This window comes from Lonchura striata, chromosome Z (assembly GCF_050655825.1).
Source record: "Lonchura striata isolate lonStrDom1 chromosome Z, ASM5065582v1, whole genome shotgun sequence".
NCBI classification, from domain to species: domain Eukaryota; kingdom Metazoa; phylum Chordata; class Aves; order Passeriformes; family Estrildidae; genus Lonchura; species Lonchura striata.
Genome location: NC_140740.1, coordinates 73,755,311 through 73,780,600, shown reverse-complemented (window position 1 = coordinate 73,780,600; position 25,290 = coordinate 73,755,311). Strand labels below are relative to the sequence as shown.

The 25,290-nt window shown below is 40.5% G+C and overlaps 1 protein-coding gene across 9 annotated transcripts in view; it reads right to left on the bottom strand.

Annotated features, from left to right (window-relative positions):
- POLK (DNA polymerase kappa) overlaps positions 1–25,290 on the bottom strand; it is a 36,584-nt gene that overhangs the window by 8,697 nt on the left and 2,597 nt on the right. For 6 of the 9 annotated variants that reach the window (XR_014951028.1, XR_014951029.1, XM_021531818.4 and 3 more), the window contains 9 exons: positions 20,906–21,084; positions 18,413–18,532; positions 12,737–12,889; positions 12,235–12,366; positions 10,932–11,085; positions 4,747–4,962; positions 2,949–3,073; positions 2,600–2,766; positions 534–566 (listed from right to left, as the gene is read on the bottom strand). Coding sequence is in view for 7 of the 9 variants with exons in the window: in XM_021531818.4 (XP_021387493.1) it covers positions 534–566; positions 2,600–2,766; positions 2,949–3,073; positions 4,747–4,962; positions 10,932–11,085; positions 12,235–12,366; positions 12,737–12,889; positions 18,413–18,532; positions 20,906–21,043 (1,238 nt within the window). In the remaining 2 variants the exon portion in view is untranslated. Of the gene's footprint in view, positions 1–533; positions 567–2,599; positions 2,767–2,948; positions 3,074–4,746; positions 4,963–10,931; positions 11,086–12,234; positions 12,367–12,736; positions 12,890–18,412; positions 18,533–20,905; positions 21,085–22,962; positions 23,050–25,290 lie in introns of all 9 variants that reach the window. The other 3 variants (XM_085565981.1, XM_085565982.1, XM_085565980.1) reach the window with 1 other exon arrangement.

Genomic DNA, 25,290 nt, shown 5'->3' with positions numbered 1-25,290 from the left:
GCTCACAGCTATTAAGTCGCAAAATGACAGGACTAAGCATCTTTTTTTACCACCTTTTCTAAAAAAACACACAGCGATAGGGGTAATTATTACGGTGTTTTATAGATTCTCACGGCAGAACTCAGTTTTTAAAAGTTAACTACCTTCTTAATGAACTTTACTCTGGTAAAAACTTAAGTTAGGAAATACATGTGACTGCAGACTACTACACTGATATTGACATAAACAGATTAAAAAATTTCAAGCTATATTTCCACCTTATCTTATGGTTTAAAGATCATTTTGATGCATTAAAGGCACTAGCAGAATTGGATGATAAAGACAATACTCAAACTGACAAATATACCTCCATGAATTCTGAAGCTAAGGACAAAAAATAATCCAAGTTTGAATCTGATTTAATGAGCTTGTTGTGTATGTGCATGTTTAAATAAATACATGATCAAATTTACATGACTAATAAAAGTATACATTACTTGGTATTTAGTGCTTCCAATGGTTAATGGTATTTTTTCAATATTAAAGAAGCATACCTTTCTGTGCTCATACTTTTTCTTTCTCCATCCCTTTAAAGAGGAAAAAAAGTTTATTATACTTTCTTGATGTAGAAATGTTATCTTTTCAATAAACTCAGAGTCAACCAAACTTACTCAAATAACTAACAGCAGTCTTTTCTATAAAGTCTGGATGCTAACGTTTTCTACAAATATTGTATATCAAGTTTAAGCAAGTGTAAAAAGAACAACTAAAAAAATACTGTAGATTAAGTAAAGACATAGGTCAGACATAGGTGTCTTTTTATTAAAAAAAAAGTTTAAAAAACCAACCAAACAAAAAATTCCCTCAGAACTCACCTATTATATCAGAGGGAGTCTGATTTAAAAAAAAAACCAAAAAACAAACTACAAATCCTACGCTGTCTCAGCTATAACTGTGAAGTACAGCTATTAGAATCCCATACATACATGTATATTTGAATATTTCCTTTATCTGAGGAAATATCTTGCTTTCAGTCTAAAAGATTGTCAGCTTAAAGTTGATGTGTTAAAGCTTTTTTGTTTGTTGCTTTCGTTCTTCTTACTGTTAATTGAGTATCCTTTAACAACTCTTCTGCACATAAGGAAATGCCTCAGAGCAATTTCAGGTCATTCTTCTGTTTTTAAGTATTGGAAATAATAAATTTGGTATTATCAGATTTTCTTAAGAGAAGATAGTCAGACACAATAACTATAAGATTAACTATTTCCTGAATACCCAGGTTTTAATACATTAAGTGCTTGCTTTTTCTACACTAAAATCACTGAAATCAAGTTGGTGCTGACAAAAAAATTCTTAGACATTAAAACAATTAAACCATTAAAACTCCTAACCTTTGAAATGCTCCTTTTTTTTTCAGAATGTACTGGGAGATATCCCAGGCTGTAAAACACTTAACTAGGGTAAATAAGAAGAGTGTACCAATTATTAAAAGACTGTCCAAGGTCTGTTTATCTATTAACAAAAAAATATTTTGAAAACTGTGTTTTATCTTTTATCAAGTCACCTTCACCAAGTTAGTCTTACTGTATATTTTCAAAAATATTTTTATACTCTGAGTAGAAAAAAAACAACAGAAAAATTTGTGCTATCACATTACTGGACTTCGAACTGCTAACTACATATATTATTTTGTAGGCAAATGAAAAAAAAGGGAAGATTATTGTCAGAGAAGTTACAAATATAATTACAGTTGCAGAATAGGTCTTTCAGAAGTGCATAAAACACTCTGGAAATTCTAATAAAATCAAATCATTTTCCAGCTACTTTAAAATAGAATTTCATTACTGTGGAAAGGAATATCTTTTAAAAAGGAATTAATACACAATTAAGGCTCTTATTTAAACGAACAGTAAAATGCAATGTTTTCAGTCTATTTAAACAACATGTTTGCCTCCAGGGCAGGCTTAGAAGTGACAAATATTGTTAAAAAGATATAATGCACTGCTAAGAGTGACTTCTCTCATCCTAAAAAGGAGGCTAAAAGCCATTAAAGTACAGTCAACCTTTAAAGAACATATATTAAGAAGGATATAATAATCTTCAGTTCTATTCCACCAAATTCACATGTTGATATTAAAAATACATAATCCTCATAAGAGAGACAGAAACTTCCCTGAAAATTCACCACCAGAGAAGATCAAATACCTTTGTTATTTTCCTTATAATCCAATAATCATAAACAGCAATGAATATGCATTATTTTTGAAGAAAAGAGAGTGTACAACTCTTCTCAGGACATCTCAGTTATGTTCAGCTATTTTGATAATTATAAGGTTATCCTACATTAATTTCTTGACATACACTTATGTACAACTTCCCTGACAAGATTGTTTGGATTTCATATTTAGATATGGCTGCACAAACCTTTGTTTTTTCATGTTTGGCTACTGCATCTTAGACATAAGTATAACAATAACAGGCATCAGACATTTGAAAAAATATAGGAAACAAATGTATTTCCGCAATATTTGCCAATTAAATAATATATTCAGTATGTAACATACACAAGGAAACATTCAGAAAACTGTTAACACAGAAGGAAGAAACCCCCATGGCTTACTTTTCCAAATGCGTTGAGCCCAAACCAAGGGAAATATCCAAGAAATTACGCCAAGATACCTCTGAAAAAATAAGAGAAAGCAGCGCCCTCTGCTGGTAAAGTTCTGAGCAAGTCACAATTCCAAGGGCTTTTAACATCTTCTCTGTTACTTTGCCAATACCTGGCACCTAGAAAAGAGTATGTAACATTACAGTGAAAAATTCCCATTTGTAGATCCATTACTAAGAAAATTTGAATCAAACACAACAGGGAAGATTACCTAGAAAATTCTGTCTTTTCAGTAAAAATCTTGCTTCTAGAACATAAAAACATTACATGACAGAATAGTAAATGTCCTTGTGTCTCTTACCTTTCTAATGGGCAAGTCTTTTAAGAAGTCTAGCACTGCTAGTCTCTCAGGAGAAATTCTGTATTGGCCGTTAGGCTTATTATGATCACTGCACATTTTTGCTAACATTGTATTTGGTGCTATTCCTTAAAAACAAACAAAAAACACGGTTATTTTTAAAAAACATAAGACAAAGTTTAATTTCAACTTTCCAATATCTATAAACAAAGAGTAGCCTTTACACTTGGAAAAGACTAAAATAAGGAAAAGAATTATCATTACTGATAACCACATTTGATACAATTCTGCAAAGATATTTTGTGACCATCATTAAAGAACATAAACACATGCAATACATAAAATATCTTAAATAAAGTCTACTTCCTATTTTTAGATAGTCAGAGTAACACAACAAGTGCTAGTAAGTCAAGAGGGGTTAAATACCAAGTCCTTAAAAATAACATCAGTTACATGTGTCAACATTTATAGGATGGTGATTATGGGAAGAAAGAAAATGCTTACAATAGTAGTTACAATTAACTTTTAAGTAAGGAGACCTTTCTTCCTTGTATTTCAGCAAAAAGATTTTTTTGAGAGAATTTAACAAATTCTCTTATTTTATGGGCTACCACTGGAATGTTCTAATTTACAAATTTATATATATTTCACAGACATCAGAGGAATTAGGAGGGATGGCTCTTTTCTATCAAAGTAACTGTTTCTACAAATTAACTCTGGAATTTGTTTAGCAAAAGAAAGAATAACTTTGTCCTACAGCCCTAGAAGTCTAAGTTTACATTTGCTCACTGGTATAACTTATTATTCAAGATGGCAGAAATAGCTCTACTATTCATTATCAGTATTTTTTCAGTTACCCTTCTAATTATTTTCAATTTTTGGGCTTAAGACCCCTGTTTGACCTGTAAAAGCTATGCCTGTTTTCTACACACTATCTTATCTTTAAGAAGACAAAACTTCAATAAACAAAACTGTTATTCTGCTGTTATTCATGAGATAGCATACAGGGGAGGGGGTTTCATGCTGCGTCTCCTTACTAGCTGTTTATCTGGCTCTGCTCACATTCCACTTTCCTGACCTTCTGCAGTTGCTTCACAAAGCTCACCATTGCCTGATGTCTCACTGTCCTGGCTCATAAAGCAGTTTGGATGGCATCCAAACTAAGTGGTTAGAGACATACACTGGTTTTAGTCAATCAAAATAGCTGAGATTTAAAAGTCAAGACAAATAACTTGATTGATAAATGTTAAAAAGCTACTGAAGAGCTCATTAACTTCAACATATACTTACTTCTCTAGGACTAAAATTTTAATGAATTTTGGTATTGTTTTAAGCAAGGAACAGTTTGAAGTTAGAAACTTAACAGCACACGTTTACTATTCAAATTAAAAGCAGTATATAAATGAGTGATAGATTTCAGTAAGACACACTGACAAAAACAATTTACATGATGCAGATGATACAGAATAACCATCTGTGCTAAGATTAGCTCAAGTGCACTGGTCATTCTTCCTCACTGCTTATTCTTGTTTCAAGTAGAAAGAAGCAAAAAGATGATGTAACTGTTTCAATGATTAAAAAAAGAGCAAAATGAAAAGAAACATTAGTGGTTTGGATATTCATGACATCTCTTAGGGTAATTGGAAGTCACATTCTTTGCAGACCTTTAAAGACAGCATAATTTTTGGTTGCAGTAGAAGGGTGTGGCAAGGGTAAATTCTTAATTAATGCCCTCTGAGATGAAAGAAGAAGACATTATGGAAATACAAAGATTACTTATTATTCCTGTGTATCTGGATACCTGCACTAGCAGTCAGTTGAGTTTTCTGCTCAATCCTAAAGCGAATTTCCTTCACAGCTTCCTCTGCAGAAGTTCCAAAGACAACTGAGTTTTCCACTGATAGATCTCTTTGTTCAAGGCTGTCATCCATCAGAGATGTGTTGTCTTCAAAAAGTATTGGTGAAGAAGAGACTTCACCCTCGTTAAATTTGGCAGACATATTTATACAATCTTTATCTAAGTTAGGCAGAAACACAAACAATTAATACATCCATATAGACACATTTCCTTCTTCAGTGGCTTCAGTGTTCATAAGCAGTTTTATTTCTATCTTTATTTAGAGAAAGCAGTTGCACTGTTTTTTGTTTAAAAATTGGAGAGATGCAACTGCTCCATTTTTGCTATGATTTGAGCTTGGCTGTGATAGAAGGAATTGGCTAGTAGACCAGACATAACTTCCAGAAAAGCAAAAGGTTTATTTAATGGCCCGTTGCTATAGCAAAACCATTGAGATTTTATCATTATTTTTGTTTTATGTAGATTGAAGGCCAGATGCTCCCTTCCACAGATTTTTTTTTCAATATTCTCTAAATAAAATCAGGGTTCTGGAATATCTAGTTCTAGAATGATCAGCCTGGTGAGCTTCTCATTTTCAACTGCAGCCATAGTAGAACAAGTAATGTCAGTAGCTCTTTATCTGACTCTACAAACATTACTACTACAGTTTCACACTGAGCATTTGTGTTTCAGAGGAACAAAGAAATCACACAAGTGTGAAGAAACACATGACTACATATCAGTGACACTGATTTTGTAAAGACTATGCTGGTTTGTTGCTTTCTATTTTATTAATGCTTTTCTGTAGTAGTGTATGCTTGATTATCCTCTTAATGACTGTTAGAAATTTTGAATACAGGTAGTATAAATATTCCAGTTTGTGCATCATTCAACCACTTGTATGACTACTTCTTTTCTATTACTCCCAAGTGGATATACGAGTGAAATCCAGTAATATCTTGAAGATTTCTGAAATCCTGCTGTGTTCCTGCTACTTATTTCCAAAATTATCAAGCTGAATTGTAATGCACACCATTTGGTTTATAAAATCCAACATCACTTTTCAAACATTTTATTCATATTAAAATAAAACAAATTCTCCAAGTCCAAGTCATTAGCAGTGTACATTTTATTCACAGGTGAGCAGTAGAGAAAGTTAATCTGTAAACTAACTAAATTTGATGTAGAGAATATATGGGAGGACAAATTATGGAAGGACTGAAGCATCTACACTTTCAGTGGGTGCAGCTTATCTGAAGATTATAAGCACATGACAGGCAATCCCTGCTCCCAACCCCATGTAATGTGGTCAGCATGTCTTATACTATTTCATAAGGCAAGCAGCCATTCTCTGCTGCTGTGTTCACTTCGCTCCTTAGCCTCCTGCATGTCCCAACACCCGGCCAGCCCAGTGCCGTGGATGACCCTGTTGCAGCACTGGGAAGCTGCAGCCCCAGAGCACTGCCTGCCTGAACCTCCCCCAGCACAGCACTGCCTCCAGCCCCGCAGCACTGCCTGCAGCCCCCAGCACAGCACTGCCTGCAGCCCCCAGCACTGCCTGCAGCCCCCCCAGCACTGCCTGCCTGCAGATCCCCCCAGCACTGCCTGCAGCCCCCAGCACTGCCTGCAGCCCCCCAGCACTGCCTGCAGCCCCCCAGCACTGTTTGCAGCCCCCCAGCACTGCCTGCAGATCCCCCCAGCACTGCCTGCAGCCCCCAGCACTGCCTGCAGCCCCCCAGCACTGCCTGCAGCCCCCCAGCACTGCCTGCAGCCCCCCAGCACAGCACTGCCTGCAGCCCCCAGCACTGCCTGCAGCCCCCAGCACTGCCTCCAGCCCCGCAGCACTGCCTGCAGCCCCCAGCACAGCACTGCCTGCAGCCCCCAGCACTGCCTGCAGCCCCCCAGCACTGCCTGCAGCCCCCAGCACTGCCTGCAGCCCCCAGCACTGCTTGCCTGCAGCCCCCCAGCACTGCCTGCAGCCCCCAGCACTGCCTGCCTGCAGCCCCCCAGCACTGCCTGCAGCCCCCCAGCACTGCCTGCAGCCCCCAGCACTGCCTGCCTGAACCTCCCTCAGCACAGCACTGCCTGCAGCCCCCAGCACAGCACTGCCTGCAGCCCCCAGCACTGCCTGCAGCCCCCCAGCACTGCCTGCAGCCCCCAGCACTGCCTGCAGCCCCCAGCACAGCACTGCCTGCAGCCCCCCAGCACTGCCTGCAGCCCCACAGCACTGCCTGCAGCCCCCCAGCACTGCCTGCAGCCCCCCAGCACTGCCTGCCTGAACCTCCCCCAGCACAGCACTGCCTGCAGCCCCAGCACTGCCTGCAGCCCCCAGCACTGCCTGCAGCCCCCAGCACTGCCTGCAGCCCCCAGTACTGCCTGCAGACACCCCAGCACTGCCTGCAGCCCCCCAGCACTGCCTGCAGACCCCCCAGCACTGCCTGCAGACCCCCAGCACTGCCTGCCTGAACCTCCCCCAGCACAGCACTGCCTGCAGCCCCCAGCACTGCCTGCAGCCCCCAGCACAGCACTGCCTGCAGCCCCCAGCGCTGCCTGCAGCCCCCCAGCCCTGCCTGCCTGCAGCCCCCCAGCCCTGCCTCCAGCCCCCCAGCACTGCCTGCAGCCCCCAGCGCTGCCTGCAGCCCCCCAGCCCTGCCTGCCTGCAGCCCCCCAGCCCTGCCTCCAGCCCCCCAGCACTGCCTGCAGCCCCAGCACTGCCTCCAGCCCCCCAGCACTGCCTGCAGCCCCCATCACTGCCTGCAGCCCCCCAGCTCTGCCTCCAGCCCCAGCACTGCCTGCAGCCCCCAGCACTGCCTGCAGCCCCCCAGCACTGCCTGCAGATTCCCCCAGCACTGCCTGCAGCCCCCAGCACTGCCTGCAGCCCCCCAGCACTGCCTTCCTGCAGCCCCCCAGCACTGCCTGCAGCCCCCCAGCACTGCCTTCCTGCAGCCCCCCAGCACTGCCTGCAGCCCCCCAGCTCTGCCTCCAGCCCCAGCACTGCCTGCAGCCCCCAGCACTGCCTGCAGCCCCAGCTCTGCCTGCAGCCCCCCAGCACTGCCTGCAGCCCCAGCACTGCCTGCAGATCCCCCCAGCAGTGCCTGCAGCCCCCAGCACTGCCTGCCTGCAGTCCCCAGCACTGCCTGCAGCCCCCCAGCACTGCCTCCAGACCCCCCAGCACTGCCTCCAGCCCCCCCAGCACTGCCTCCAGCCCCCCAGCACTGCCTGCAGCCCCCCAGCTCTGCCTCCAGCCCCCCAGCACTGCCTCCAGCCCCCCAGCACTGCCTGCAGCCCCAGCTCTGCCTGCAGCCCCCCAGCACTGCCTGCAGCCCCCCAGCACTGCCTGCAGCCCCCAGCGCTGCCTGCAGCCCCCCAGCCCTGCCTGCCTGCAGCCCCCCAGCACTGCCTGCAGCCCCCAGCGCTGCCTGCAGCCCCCCAGCCCTGCCTGCCTGCAGCCCCCAGCACTGCCTGCAGCCCCCCAGCGCTGCCTGCAGACCCCCCAGCACTGCCTGCAGCCCCCTAGCACTGCCTGCAGCCCCCCAGCACTGCCTGCAGCCCCCAGCACTGCCTGCCTGCAGCCCCCCAGCGCTGCCTGCAGACCCCCCAGCACTGCCTGCAGCCCCCTAGCACTGCCTGCAGCCCCCCAGCACTGCCTGCCTGCAGCCCCCCAGCACTGCCTGCAGCCCCCAGCGCTGCCTGCAGCCCCCCAGCCCTGCCTGCCTGCAGCCCCCAGCACTGCCTGCAGCCCCCCAGCGCTGCCTGCAGACCCCCCAGCACTGCCTGCAGCCCCCTAGCACTGCCTGCAGCCCCCCAGCACTGCCTGCAGCCCCCCAGCACTGCCTGCAGCCCCCAGCACTGCCTGCCTGCAGCCCCCCAGCGCTGCCTGCAGACCCCCCAGCGCTGCCTGCAGCCCCCCAGCACTGCCTGCAGCCCCCAGCGCTGCCTGCAGCCCCCAGCGCTGCCTGCAGCCCCCAGCGCTGCCTGCAGCCCCCCAGCACTGCCTGCAGCCCCCCAGCACTGCCTGCAGCCCCACAGCACTGCCTGCAGCCCCCCAGCACTGCCTGCAGACCCAGCACTGCCTGCCTGAACCTCCCCCAGCACAGCACTGCCTGCAGCCCCAGCACTGCCTGCAGCCCCCCAGCACTGCCTGCAGACCCCCCAGCACTGCCTGCAGACCCCCAGCACTGCCTGCAGCCCCCCAGCACTGCCTGCAGCCCCCCAGCACTGCCTGCAGCCCCAGCTCTGCCTGCAGCCCCAGCTCTGCCTGCAGCCCCCCAGCACTGCCTGCAGCCCCAGCACTGCCTGCAGATCCCCCCAGCACTGCCTGCAGCCCCCAGCACTGCCTGCCTGCAGCCCCCATTGCTGCCTGCAGACCCCCAGCGCTGCCTGCAGACCCCCAGCACTGCCTGCCTGCAGTCCCCAGCACTGCCTGCAGCCCCCCAGCACTGCCTCCAGCCCCCCAGCACTGCCTCCAGCCCCCCAGCACTGCCTGCAGCCCCAGCTCTGCCTGCAGCCCCCCAGCACTGCCTGCAGCCCCCCAGCACTGCCTGCAGCCCCCAGCGCTGCCTGCAGCCCCCCAGCCCTGCCTGCCTGCAGCCCCCCAGCACTGCCTGCAGCCCCCCAGCCCTGCCTGCCTGCAGCCCCCAGCACTGCCTGCAGCCCCCCAGCGCTGCCTGCAGACCCCCCAGCACTGCCTGCAGACCCCCAGCACTGCCTGCAGCCCCCCAGCACTGCCTGCAGCCCCCCAGCTCTGCCTGCAGCCCCCAGCTCTGCCTGCAGCCCCCCAGCTCTACTTCCAGCCCCCCAGCACTGTTTGCAGCCCCCCAGCACTGCCTGCAGCCCCCCAGCACTGCCTGCAGCCCCCATCACTGCCTACAGCCCCAGCACTGCCTGCAGCCCCCCAGCACTGCCTGCAGCCCCCAGCACTGCCTGCAGATCCCCCCAGCACTGCCTGCAGATCCCCCCAGCACTGCCTGCCTGCAGCCCCCAGTGCTGCCTGCCTGCAGCCCCCATTGCTGCCTGCAGACCCCCAGCGCTGCCTGCAGACTCCCAGCACTGCCTGCCTGCAGTCCCCAGCTCTGCCTCCAGCCCCCCAGCACTGCCTCCAGCCCCCCAGCACTGCCTCCAGCCCCCCAGCACTGCCTGCAGACCCCCCAGCACTGCCTGCCTGCAGCCCCCCAGCACTGCCTGCAGCCCCCCTGCACTGCCTGCAGCCCCCCAGCACTGCCTGCAGCCCCCCAGCTCTGCCTCCAGCTCCCCAGCACTGCCTCCAGCCCCCCAGCACTGCCTGCAGCCCCCCAGCACTGCCTCCAGCCCCCCAGCACTGCCTCCAGCCCCCCTGCACTGCCTGCAGCCCCCCTGCACTGCCTGCAGCCCCCCAGCACTGCCTGCAGCCCCCCAGCTCTGCCTCCAGCTCCCCAGCACTGCCTGCAGCCCCCAGCGCTGCCTGCAGCCCCCAGCACTGCCTGCAGCCCCCAGCACTGCCTGCAGCCCCCCAGCGCTGCCTGCCTGCAGACCCCCAGCGCTGCCTGCAGCCCCCCAGCACTGTTTGCAGCCCCCCAGCACTGCCTGCAGATCCCCCCAGCACTGCCTGCAGATCCCCCCAGCACTGCCTGCCTGCAGCCCCCCAGCACTGCCTGCAGATCCCCCCAGCATGCCTGCAGCCCCCCAGCACTGCCTGCCTGCAGCCCTAGACCATCTCTCTGTCACCTTTGACAGGTCCTGAGGAAGAGCTGGTACCAGAGCTGTCACTGGACAGTGAGACCTGGGGCATCCCAATGGCCAGGGACACCTCTGCCTTCATCTGCTTCCACAGAGATTAAGGGAATGACTCAAGTTCTTTTGTATGATTTTTGAGTCTAGATTATGATTGTTATACTGATACAGCAAACTGTGTCCTATTCACCCAGTCCAGGTCATATTGTATTATAAATTCTTAATTTTGCTACTTATAGATTGCACTGCACTGATTCTGCTTGTAGATGTCCTTTGCCATTTGAATGATAAATTCTGTACTATTGTAATAAAGTAATCCTACTAAAGAACATAAAGCTTAAACTCTAACTGTAATGTAATGCTTTCATGGTTCTGCCTAAGATATCTAAAAGAAACACTCAGTGTCACGTGACCTCATGAAAAGTGAGTAATTTGCTTACCTATTCCAGTAGTGCTTTCTGTATTAAAAAAGAACCTTCTTCTATCTTCAGGCCAGTTCAGCCTTTCCTCCAAGTGCTCTGTTATGTTCAAGTAGGCTTCATCTAGGCCCACAGGCATAAAATTGGGATCATATTCAGCCAGTATTTCTCTAACCTTGATAAACATATAGTAAAATTTTAGAGTTGTGTTGCTTTAAGAGCATCTTGACACAAAACTAGGACATGAAAAAATGTACTCTGAAATTTCCAGATGATCAATAAATACTACAGATGCTGACAATATAAATTAATTATTGATATTGTAAAATTACAGCAATTCTTCTCCAAGTAGTGAGATATTAATAGTAAGTGAAAACTAAACAGATTTTGAACAGTGTATTTAACAGCAAAGGGCACTAAGATAAGTGTCTAAGGACTGCATAGCCATAGCTTCACTGACACTAGAGTAACCATCTGAATACAACTCTGATATATGCCTTTTTTCTTTTTTTTTCAGAAGTGAAAAAAAATTAACTAATATTTTACTTTATATTTGTATATTTACTGCTTCATAAAAGTAAAGAAGGCCTGATACAATTTTTATAAAGTCAGGAGACTTGTGTCATGCACTAGTTTGATTTTAAATGTACAGAAGACCTCTTATCCCTTTTTCCCAGGCTGCCTGCAAACTCAGCATGATAAAGATTTACACTTTCTTACCTTCTAATAATTTTTTTCCTGCCCATCATGGCTAAAAATGAGTGCAATACATAGAAATGAAGCTAGAGTCTGAAGCACATATTCTTCATAAGAGCTGAATGTCAAGCAAATTCTATAAGCACAGAAGCACAATCCTGTCTTAAGCTTGTAACATATCCATATACCTCAGACAGGCATAGACCAGGTGCATTGTATGAAATTATCATCTCCATGTGTCCTATGGACTTGCAACTCCCTAGTAACTAGATTATGTTCCATGACTTTTAAGAATAATAAAACTCAAGTGGTTTTCAAAGCTTCTATCAGCAACACTAGTAACTTCAGCAGAATTAACAGATTGGGTAAGTGCAATGCTTTTTCATTGGTTTTCAAAGCTTCTATCAGCAACACTAGTAACTTCAGCAGAATTAACAGATTGGGTAAGTGCAATGCTTTTTCATTGGTCCAAAAGTACCAATATTTTGTTAGACTTATGTTTAAAGTTGCATAAGTGAAGAATTTAATATTTAAATTATCACTTTTCATACTATCTAGAACTGATGTTATTGACACGGTCTAAAAACAAGTACACTCACTTTTGGTTAGAGACCATTTTCAGACTTACCTCTTTACTCACTTTGCCGTATTTTTTGAAGTTTAGTGGTACTATGGTTAGATGGGGACATAGCCTTTTAGCAATAAATCCAGGCATGGCTGCACGCACCCCAAATCTCCTAGCATGGTAATTGGAGGTGGACTTAAGAGAGATCAAATAAGTTTAGTGTTCAGTAATAAAACTTTTCTTTAAGTTTAGAATTAAATAACAAAGTTCTAATCACATATCTCCATACAAAAAAGACTGACAAAGCCAAGATTTTATGCACATTTTCACTCCCCCTCCTTCTGCCTTTCAATCTGCTTATACACTTTAAATTTTACTTAGTACACTTTTTACTGAAAAATCCAGCTCACATGGTCAAGTCTAAGAATTGCTTTTCCTTTATTATTTTGGGTTTTTCCACACTTCATATGAAACAGTGTCATTATATTTCTGCTATTGTTTTATGGTTTATTAGGCTTAAGATTCATGTGATTGATTTCTGTATTAGTTTAACATTCAGCCTTACCAACATACTCATTGATCCCACTGCTATAGGTTTTTCCTTCAGCTCTGGATTGTCTCTCATTTCCACAGCTGCATAGAAGGCATCCATGTCAATGTGTACAATTGTACTGCTAAGGTCACGGTTCTGTTCCAGTTCTATCACAAGTTTGTCCACCTGAACAGAATAAACCAGTAATTGAAATACTACTAACCTGGCAGAAGTGCAACAGTATAGATGATCCTAAAACTCAGATGAATTTTGCATATAGTTAGAGAAAAAAACCTCAACAAATCCAATCCCAACCAAACCAGTACCAACAAAACAAACAAACAAACAAACAAACAAACCCAACAAAGCTTTGGAGGAAACTTGCTCTCAAAGAGAATGCTGCTGCAGCAACTGGTGCAAAAAAACCACCCCAAAACCCAGTGGAAAAAACCACAGCTGTTGTGGTTTAGCCTTAGCTAGCAACTAAGCTTCTTTAGCCACTCAATCCCTCATGGTGGAAGAGTCTGAACAATGAAAATGAGAAAACCCATGGGTTGAAATAAAGACAATTAATGACAGAAAGCAAAAGCTGTGCATGCAAGCAAATCAAAATAAGGAATCATTCACTGCTTCCCATGGGCAGGCAGAGTTCAGCCATTTCCAGGAAAAACAGCTTAATCATATGTAGGAGTTACTTGGGCAGACAAATGCCACAACTGCAAAAGTCTGTCCTTCATTCATCTACACCTCACTTTGTAGGCTGAGCCTGATGCTATATGGTCTGGAATATCCCAGTGGGGTCAGCTGTCCTGGCTGTGTCCCATCACAGCCCCTGTGCACCCCCAGCCTCCTCACTGGTGGCGTGGTGAGAAGAGCAGAAAAGGCCTTGGCTCTGTGCAAGTCTTGGTTGGCAATAGCTAAGCACCTCTTCATTATCAACACTGCTTTCAGCAGAAAACCAAAATACAGTCCCATACCAGCTGCTGTGAAGAAAATTAACTCTATCCCAGCCAAATCAGGAGAAAACTCCATCCACCAAACAAACTCCATGTAGCGTGACAAAAAAAAGACGTATTTAATTCAAACAATCTTTGTAAGACCCTTGAGTATGAAGCTTTACTTAAAGCACTTAGTTTTAGAAATGCAAGTTACTTAAAAAAAAAAAATTAAAAACTTGCTTTAAAGAATTTCCAACATTCCTGAAGCTATCACACTTCCAAAAATTGGCCTAGAATGGTGAAGAGAAGATCAGCAGCTCACAGGACACATCAATGTATTTTGTCTTGGCAAAAATAAGGTCTCAAACACCCATGTTCAATTACTACGAAGTAAGCTACTGTCAATCCCTCAATAAAAGTCCTCAATTTTTGTCACAGGAACCCATACCATGTAAGACTAAATTGCTAGGAAAAGTGCAAGTTATTTACAGAACAGCCTGTATACAAAGTGTGTTTCACTCCAAATGTTAAAGATGTATGTTTCTGTGAGCAGTACTGCTTCATCAGCTCCAAGGTGTTTTGAGGCAGATTGCTCTACACTTCGACTGTGCTTAAATTGCTTGTGTTTTTACCAAAACACAAGATCGTGTGCTTGTTCCTGAAATAGTGTTGACCTATGAATGAGTATGAGTGTGCTGTCATGAAAAATTGTGTTATATTTGACATGGGATTTTTACAATGACTATATTGGCAGCAGCATCACACATCATTCTAGAAGTAAGAGAAAATACAGGAAAAAAACCCAAAAGAATGTGCTATCAAAATAAGATTACCTAACCATACTGATGACAAGTCAACCTCAATCTACACAACAAAAAGCTGCTACTGCTAGTAAGAAGTTCCAATAGGCTTCACAACAAGAGTTTCACTTTGCTTGCTGGCACCAGGACACACACACTCTTTTGATACCAGGGTACCAGTATAGAAACGTCTCTCGACTGACTATAATGCATTTATGGTCCTGGAGACGAATGTTTACGTGTAATTTGCATGGTTCTTCTATTTTTTACTTCCCTCAACAGAACTGCTTAATAAAAAACCATATGAACTATCTTTGTGCTCAAAACACTTGAACCAAAGCAAATGAGCTTGGAATGTTCTATTTAAATTGCTGATTAATGATTTACAGAATATTTTCTTTGTTTTTTTCCAAGTTGCCATGAGGGATGAAATGCTAGACCAGAGCTTTAAACTAGGCTACTCAAAACAGAAGAGCACAGTATGTTCTCTGATGCCGAGAAAACTAGTTCAGACAAATTAAAAGCACAAGGGGTAAGCTATTCAAAGAAACAAACAAAAACCAACCAACCAACCAAAACTGGGGTGTTTATATTATTTCCATTATATTACTAATTCAAAAGGATTCTCACACTTAATTCATCAAAAACATCCATATTTTAAATTCTACTTTACAGATAATTTTAAGGTTCCTCTCAAATTCAAATTGTTTAATTAATACTATCAAGTGCTGTTCTACTAGCATAACTTTTGTATTTCAATTTATCACATTTATAATAAACTTCTGTTTTGCTTTTTCTCCCTAAAGATATTGATAACATACTTACTGATTAGTTAACATACACATCTAAAGAATGAAGAAAAATTACATTAAACTGATAAGAAATAATAAAAAAAAAATTACTCTTCAGAGAAAGAAAGTAATACAATTAATATGCCAAAACAAAACCAGATCTACTCAGAGAATTCTTGGCACTTACAAAACCTCTCCTTAAAATTTGTGGAGTACTTCCTTACATGCAAGCCAGGCTGACAAGTTTTTAAAAGCTGCTTTCAATAAACTTTTGTACAGTAGAGATACTTTTAAAATATATATTTCTAAGCTACATTAAACAAAACCAAAAACCACCAAACAACTGAAAAGTACAAATTATAATTAGAAGTTTAATTTTCCTTATAATTACTTAGAGATAATTTGAAGAGTAACTTCTCATTTTTTTCTTATCCCACAGTAGAATATGTGAGTTTTCCAAGCAAGACAGAAATTCAATAAAAGCAAGACAAGGGTAACTATTTACAGAATAAATATCTGGGATAAACCCAACATCGATGAAAAAAACCAGCAATCAGTACAGCAGTTTCCAAATCTGGTAGCAGCTGCACACTTTTTAATTTACTTCAAATTACTGCTGAACATCAAGGAGTTCCACACCTTCTAATGGCAAAACCAATAGTATTGTGTTGCAGACTCTACACTTTATTATATTACTGTTCCCACCATGTAACCAGGATTTTTGTCCAAAAGTCCAGGATGTGGAGACATTTTTGTCTGGTTTTACCTTACAGGACTTAAATCAACTACCAGCTTAGGAAACCATACCTGAGCCTCTAACCATCCTACAAACAAGACTTCATTTGCAGATGAGAATATGCAGTGTTCATAGAGGTAGATATATAGATACTTTTCTAATTCCAGAATAGTTCCCACTTAAAATTTTAGCAGAACTGGTTCTCTTATCACAAGGTATACTAAAAAGAAGAATTAAAAACTCAATAGATAAGAACAACAGAGAAGATGATAATAAGAACTGACTATATCCATAACTGAATGGAGCTGGTTAAACAATACACAGCAATTATTAAGAAAACCAAGCAAGACAAAATTTGCCAAGCAAAAGGTGGAGGCCTGGGGAGATGTAGCTGGTAGGTAAGAAACAGAAAAAGTGCAAGGTATTTAGAATATCAAATAGAGAGAAGACTGGCTTCAAGTCCACAAGTTTCAATGAGGACTCTGGGACAAGGACAGTTTAGTAAAGCGGACTGATGGTGATCTGTAGATGTGGGACAAGAAAGGAAAATTCAGGATATGAGAAATTAAAAGAAAGCAGAGGAGAGAGCAAAATGGTCAGAATTTGTGCTGGGAGAATGAGAGCAAAAACAATCATAAACCAGATTTTATGTGCATACAGAGAATAGAACAAAAATCCAGTGCTTCAAGAAGTTTTTACAGCAGCAAAGATCTCAAATTAGCCAGCAAAAACATGTGCCTACTACACTCCTCTATTGATAGTTCTCGTGCAGTATGACAGCTGACTACAGTTTACCTATTGGAAATAAAGAAGACTGCTATTTCTGCAAGCAGCATAAAGATTTCAAGCACAGAATTTAAAACTCAGGTCCCAGTAAAACACGTGAGAGAATTTATCTTCTTAAGTTTATTTTTTTCTGTATAGAAACCAGTTTTCATAAGAAACATTAAAAGATTATAAAATTATATTGCAATATCAAGGAATCAATTTCTGAAAAAGACAACATGAAGGTAGACAAAGCAATAGAAATTTTTTTGTTCCCACAAAGTGCACTACATATTCTCTCATTACATAACTATATAATAACACTGCTGAAAATTGGTGTTATTCATGTAATTCGTTCTATAAGAAAGACTATTCTCTCTAAAATATAGTCCTCTGATGAAGGTAGGATGGAAACAGAAGCATTTTTTCTGTAATTATATTACTTAAAAGCTACCTTAGTCAACTGAAAAAACCTTGGACAAGCGGAGTCATAACTAATCCTTGTTAAAGATTCACAAAACAATTGTGACATACAGGCTTACAACAAACTTCTCAGAGGTACTCAGAATGGCAAACTTTTCTTGGAACAAATTTGAAACACTGGCATCTAAAGTATGGAAGTGATTTGCAAAACTGAAATGAACAAAAAAGTTTGTACACCAAAAAGAGCTCAACCTCTAATCCTCAATGGCACTGAAAATTAAAGGATGTGTTTAATCTTCATGTGCTTCAGTTCTCCATCTACACCCAAAAAAAATATCAGTCTACTTTGCTGGAATATTGCAAGAATTAAGAATTCACAGTATGTGTTGTACAACACAAAAAACACTGTTAGAAAATCAGTAATTTGGCATTCAGAACTGGATTAGTCTAGAGTTCAACAAATAAAGCTTGGGGCCACCCATCGAACATAAAGGACAACAGTAAATATTGAATAATTTGCCCCTCAGTGAACACAGTCCACTATGTGCAGTGAATGAAACAGGAATCCTGTCAAGGAAAACTAGCGAGCAATCATTTAAAGACTGAATAACAGCACAAATGGAAAAGAAACTGGAAAGGAATTCAGCTCCTATAAACAATTTTAATTCTGTTGTGTCTAGTAATGTTTGGTGTGCAACCTTCCTTTTAACGTTTCATACACTGTAATACTTTGAAGACTACTATCTACCATTAGCATTTGAAAAGAAAAATAACCTCTTCACCTGTCTAGTTTAGGGCACTTGCATTTCTTGTGAATGCTTGACATGATGATTTTCATTAATTAACTTCGAAAAGGCATATTATTGACAACTCTGATCTTTCTCATTCCATTGCAGACCACTGAACACAAATATACGTAAATTCTAAACTCAATACTGATATGATACTCATTAGCAAAGTATTTAACAAAGCTTTACATAAATCATAATGACATAACCTCAAACTCAGACTTGAAAACATATTGTTTCATTTTACTCATTTAGAGAACATTTCAAAGTAATTTTACAAACTATTCTTCTAGCAAGTTTATATTAAGATGACACCATCAAAATATTGGGCGCTTTTCTTTGTACATCTAACATCAAATGGTAGTTTAACACTGTGCCTATAGGCAGAATTTAATGCAATAAACCAGAACACACCAAAATGTTTATGATCCAACATTTAGTCCAATTAAGTCTTTAGAAAATTAGTACCTGCATCTGTGCTTTCAAGAGCTGTTGTGCTGTAATTTTCTCTTTTAGCTGCATCATTTTTTCAATTCGTTGGTTAACTTGTTGATCTTTCTTAAGTTCATTTTCATAAAATTTGGAACCCTAAAAGAAAAAAAAAAATCACAAAAAACCTATGTTTTTCTTTTCGTCTTTGTCTTTAAGCAACCACATTTGATCTTTAAATACAGAAAGCATAAAACACAGAGATGATTTCTAATGCATGCTTTGATTTTCATATAAAAACACACAAAAAAGACTACTCATTCTTTACAACTCTTCAAATGACACACATGTATTTCTCCTGCACAAAGGAGTTTAAGAGTTATTTAGAGAACTTTGTATGTTTATTTAGTCTAACACCTAACAATAAAAATTTTGAAAGTCAAACTATTCTTTGCAACACCTTCAAGTTATGGACTACAAAACTCTAATAACAATTTATTTTAGCATTTTTTCATGCTTCCACATAGCTTAATAAATATGGAAAAATGTAATGACGTTGTATAAGTCAAATTCACTTGTAATGTTGAGTTTTTTCTTGGCCATTTAATCTTGAAGGACACTGCAGAATCAGAAGCTATTTGGAAGAGGATGATGAAAACCAAATGAGTATAAAAAAGCCCTGTTGCTCTCACATATGCAATTGTTCCTTCAAAAAAAGGCATGAATACAAGGAGGTCTAATAAAAATACAATAGTCATGTACAGAATGTATAATGTGACTTTCATTCCTGACTCAGAACAAAAAAGGAGGGCATGTAAGGATGCAAAAAAGACAAAAATTCAAAACTAGGAAATAAAATATTTTTCTTGCAACAGGTCTTAGCTTATAACTGAAATAATATTTGCAAGAAAAGGCTTTTGTTGAATTACTTGGTAAAATCTGCAAAAATGAACACATCTTTAGTTCTAAGTGTCTGACCACCAAAATGTCATTGATACCAAGAATACAGCCAAGTCAGATTCAAACATTCCTATAAAAAGCAAAAATATCCACTTTCATAATAACTATAGAAAAGATTATGACAGAGCTGTAATATTTAATGTTTCATTAGAAGAAATATCGAATTAGAAAATATTAGGGTGTGTTTTCTTTGAATGTCAGATATGTCCTTTATCTTTTCTCCCCTATACCATCAAACATGACTTGCTGAGACTCAGAAATGAGTACCAAAATGTAGGTGTGGAAAGCAACCCAATTCTTGAGATTATTAGTAAGTTCTAATTTTTTTTTCCTATTTATCGCGGTGTTTCACAGTTGACATGCCATAAACCCTCTTGCAGTACAGCTGCAGGTAGTGTCTGTAGGTGTCATTTTAAAGATTATAGAAAAGCTTAAGGAAAAGAATCAATGCTTCTTTTCAGATTTCTTGATGTGTATCTGGCAATTATAAACTCTTGCAGTTTTTTTGACAGAAATATATGCTAGTAGTTAGATGTCTATATGTCAGTTTTGAAAGCCTATTTTACAGTTTATTCTCTTTCATACCAGGAAATAAAACAGTAATTGCTATAACAAAATAATTTATGTAAATATAATTATCCAGGCTCTGTCTGACAAAGCACTGTTTTCAAGAAAGAGTGAACACAAAATATAGAAGAAAAAAACTATCAATAACAAGCTTGATAGCATATAAAGTGTCATCAATGTGAAAATGCAAGCAAAAGAAGGAAAAACCTTGCTACATAAGAACTGTTTGCAGGATGTTTTCTCTCTCTCCTCCTTTCTCCCTCTGCCTCACCACGGCAGATCACTACAGAGCAATATCAATCAATACAGAATGCATGAGGAAAACATCAAAGCACATAATCTCAGGCCATGGTGACACCAAATAAAATAGACACTTGTGCAAGGAAAAATAAGAAAACACTGAGTTTCTCAGATAAAGTGTTATCCCTATATTGTTCTATTGGAACTCTCCAATAACAACTAGGATGACAACTATTTCAAAGGTTTGAGGAATTGTGAGGGCCTCTGTGGATCTTTAGTATAAAGCTGCACAATACTGGCCACTCTCTTGAATACTGAGAAGACAGTCACAAAGACAGGCAGTAAAAACTAGATTATAGAAAAATTTGATTACATCAAAGTAATCAGTTAAAGGAGGATGACCAAAAAGTAAATCTGCTTGGCTGATTAATGATGGGGTGAACAAAAGGAATGGAAAGAGGGAGAAAAAGAGGAAGTTGCAGTCTTCACAATTACATCTGGAAAATGCTGCAGTATTTACATAGTGCTTTGGACAAAAAGGGAGCACTTAAGCATATACTCAGTTGTCCTCCTCCATGTCCTTGTGGATGAATCCAATCTAAAGTACACTAAACTATTGCCCCTCTCCTTCCTCCCCACATAAAAATTTCTTCTAAGATACTATCTAGGCACACATGTGAAGGATAAAACTTTGGGAAGGGAGGAAGAGGGCCTTAAAATACTGGACAAGAAATAAAGCATCAGGAAAAAATTAACCAAACCAACCTTGGTAGCTTCCATGATGATTTTATTGATTTTCTCCTTATCCAAACCCTGCATTCCAGCTTTGTTATCATTAAGGCCCATTCTAAGTAGAAGTCCATCATTGCAAGAGCTGTTAGAAACTTTTTTCATGTCATCCATTGAATTTCTTCAAAACAAGTACTTGTTTTATGACTCAATATCTGAAAAAAAAGTAATAAAATATTTATGTTTCAACTGAACAATAATTAGATTTTGTAATTAGTTTTATCATAGATATGAAGACTTATATTCCTACAAAGTGACTGACTTGCCCCAAACACCAAATCAAATGGCGTATAACTCTATCAGTATAACTCTATCAGTGTTTGGAGAAAGTAGGACTCTCTTTTCTTATTAAATTAAAACCATTTTCCTTTAAAACCTCCCTTACAGAAATTGAGCACAAACCAGCCTCAGATAAAGGCTACTACCTCTATATGAAGTGGAATATATACCTTTATATGAATGGACATTCACTATACCTTACATATGAACATGACATTTGTGCCTGTACATTATCCTGTCAGATGAAACATTATCACCTGAAACAAAAATACTACTCACTATTACATGAAAAAAAAAATTGCAGTATCTTTAAATGGAAGAAAACCATCCCTCATTTGGTTATCATCCCTGCTTGAGACAATCTGTAGAATCCTTTCTAGTAATTTCTAGCTCCAATTCAGAACCTTGTTTATATCAAAACTCATATTTTGAAAAGAGATGGCTTCAATTAGAAGTTTTGAAACCCTAATTTGGGATAAAAGTGGTGCACTTTTTTTTGCCATTAATGTGTTGAGCCATGGTATCCAACTAGTGGAACTTACCAAGCCCTTACTACTCAACTACAGTCATCTGTAATTTCTTATACATGGAGATATTTCTCATAGGTGAACTTCTGACATCTTCCCTTGTTCTTTATGGAAGTGAATTGCTGAATCCTCAATAAACTCTTATTATACGGTGAACTGTTTAGTTATTACTTGCCATCAGATGTTTCCAGCAATGGGGCATCCACCACTTCTCTGGGCAACCTGTCCCACTGTTTCACCACCCTCACTGTGAAAATGCATCTAATCTATACCAATCCTCCTCAGTAAAACCATTACCCCTTATAATATTTCAAGAGGCCCTGCCAAAAACTCCAAGTGTGATAATACCATAAATTATTTAACATGTATTAATTACTGAAAAAGTATACAGAAACCATGTCTTCCTACCCCAAGTCACTGACTCATAAAACATTCCAGCTTTACTGTCATGCAGAATGGACATTCACTCATCAACTTTACATGGCTCCCTGTGACAGGAATCCTTGCTATTTGGAGAAGCCCCACTTTGGTGTATTTGCTTAAAAGCAAATATCTTAATCACAAATACATAAATCTAAGAGTGTGTAATTTTTCCTTTAAATGCCCCTTTCCCATGACAGGACTTAAATGGGCCTCATTAACAGCCAAACACAAGAAGGTCATTATATGTTTTTGCATTTAGAGGTGAATTTTTATTAGTAAAGAACCACATGAGTAACTTCTAAAAATTAATGATGGCAATGTTCATATTTTCCTGAAGTTATTCTACTGAAGCATACTAGCAAACTGAAGACAAGATATTAAAGAAACCCATGTTTACAAAAAACAGCAGGAAAATATCTAAGTGGAAGAAGATAACTCTCTAATTGTTAGGGAAGGACTTCTAAAGGTAAAGAATTTGGCAGTGAATGGCAACAGTTAATGTAAAGCAAACCAACAAACAAGCAAAAACATTGAGAAGAACCACAAAATACCACTACTGCGTAGAAAGTTTCATGAGTTAGCTGGCATGGCTACAAGTGTGACAAGATCACTAATTAAACCATAATCAAGCTCTTCTAGAATCAGGCGGAGAAACTAAACTAAACTAAACTAGTAAGACAGGGTTATACAGTATTTGAAAGTGCCAAGAGATTGAAACGGCAATAAAATTAGAGCAACAATTTAATTTCAAGTGCCTCTATCTTCATTCAAATTTAGCATTTTTTCACAGTTGACTGAACCAACCTAAAGGAAATGGCTTGTATTTCATCCCATGCATTCATCCTCCATCTTGTCTTCATTAAAAATCCTCAAATTTCAGCAACATAAACTCTGTATACAGTATGAAAAGTTAAATGTCTTTATATTACAGTTTCCATGTAATAAAATAATGCAAAATAGACAATATTTGTATACAAGAATATTCAGTTCAGTAGGCATAGCGTTATTATGTACATTATTAACATTTGCAAAGTATGCTAACAGTTCATCATTTGTTGACCATGTTAACAACATGAGAAGAACTATTAAGACTGCAAAATGACACCAGTATGGAAAAGCTTGAAAAATAATTTATTTGCATACTGAGTTATTGTTTAATGCATTTAAGTTGTATACCTGTCCTCATAAATAAAACAAATTCTGATATCTTTGCTATCCCATATTCCCATGACAATGTGAGCTGCAAAGAAATTACTAAGAGACAACACAATTGTCTACTTAGCCCAGAGCTCAAAAACTCAATAAAGGAACTAAAACATATAGTACAGACTTAAAGGACTGTCTTTTACACCCTAATTATCCTAAGTAAGTCTCCATGATAAAGAGACTTAAGAGATAAAAAGAATTGAAATAAACGTTGCAAATAGCAACACAAAAATTAGAGACTCTTTCCCAAATGATCTTTTAATTATTATCCTCAGGATGTCTAAAACAAGCATCTAAATTAAATATTTTTCTTAATTTCTGTAAAACTCATAAAAGCTGCCAATAACATCACATCAGAATCTGATATATCATTTACTGTAGCAAGAGTCCAAAATAAACTTCCTATTTTCTCCCAATTAAGATATTTCAGAGATTCCTTTATTTAAAGGCATGTTCAAGGAAGCAGATCAGACTGTCCTTCTAACTACCTGCTCAACTCCTCTTAGCCACACGGGGTTTGATTTTTACCAGAGGCTTGGCATCTGAATAGCCTTGAGAAGATTCCTGTCTGTTCTAATCCTGTAGTGATTTACAAGAAAAGAACTGGCAGAAGGAACTGCACAACAGTGTTGTCAGCATTTAATAAATATACACTTAACATACATGGTGTTGTTAACCACACAGATTTCTAGCTACTCTCTCCAAAACTACTCTTTCACTATTCTCTCTCTCTCAAAATAAACACAAACAAGTTCTTTAGAAAAAATAATCTTTCAATAAAGATGTAGTATCTTTACAAATGTATAAGCCAGAGCATATGACAAATTAATACTGAACAGAAAATTGGGCCAAATTCATGGAAGTAAAAATGCCAAGTTCTCAAGCTGACACATATGAAATGCGACTACTTTTAAAGTAGCAGATGACTCAGCATTTTACAAAAACGTAGATCCCATACAAGCACATGGAATTAGCTCTGAAAAAACAAGGTCCTAGAATTATGTCTTCTGTAATAGTCACTGACTTTAAGATGTAACAAATTACAGGCAAATCCATGTTTTTAAACATTAAATAATTCACACTTAAAGTAAACAGTTAATGGAGACCGCTTCTGACAATGTTCAAAAATAAATGTCAAAATATTTTATGCCATTCACCAAATTCTCTGAATAAAGAGTGAAGAGTGACACAAGTAAAACAAGTGGTACTCACACCCTATCAATTTTCTGTAGGCAAGACGCAAAGCAATACTGTTCTAAATTCTGGTTTCAGTTTCTCTGTCAGAAAATCCTCATGTCTTTACAACATCTAAGTTTATTTGAGGGTAAAGAACCATAATATCTTCTTCTGCCTCTGTTCAGTATTTTAAACGACCTTTTCAACTCAAAGATTTATCTCAAGTCTTTAACTAAATTATCCTTGCACTTTAACTAAGTTATCCTTGCACTAAAACAAAGGTTTTAGTTTTTTAATCCATAAAGAAAATAATGAAGGAACTGAACACTCATCAGTAAAAACTACACTAGAGGTAGTGTAGTTATCTGCAACCTGGCTTCTACAGACATAATTTAGTGCAAATGGATTAATATATGTTGGTTTGGTTTTTGTTTTTTTTACTTTGGAATAAAAACCTAATACAGTTATTCACTGAGAGCAAAACTGTTTTAGGATCAAGTGTCTGAATCATTAATACTTCTGAGCCTATGCTATTAGGCAATATGCTGTGGCATAACAAAGCTCGTTTAGGGATCCTCCTAAGAAAAACAGTGCTAAATTTCAGAACAAACATAATGGTAAGCATGAACACACTAGAAAGTGATGGAGATTCTGTTTTAAAAACATAAAATGAACACTCAAAAACAGAAGGCATGGGATGTAAAAAAGATACACAAAAGGGAGAAGAAAGAAAAATAAAGGTATTTATGA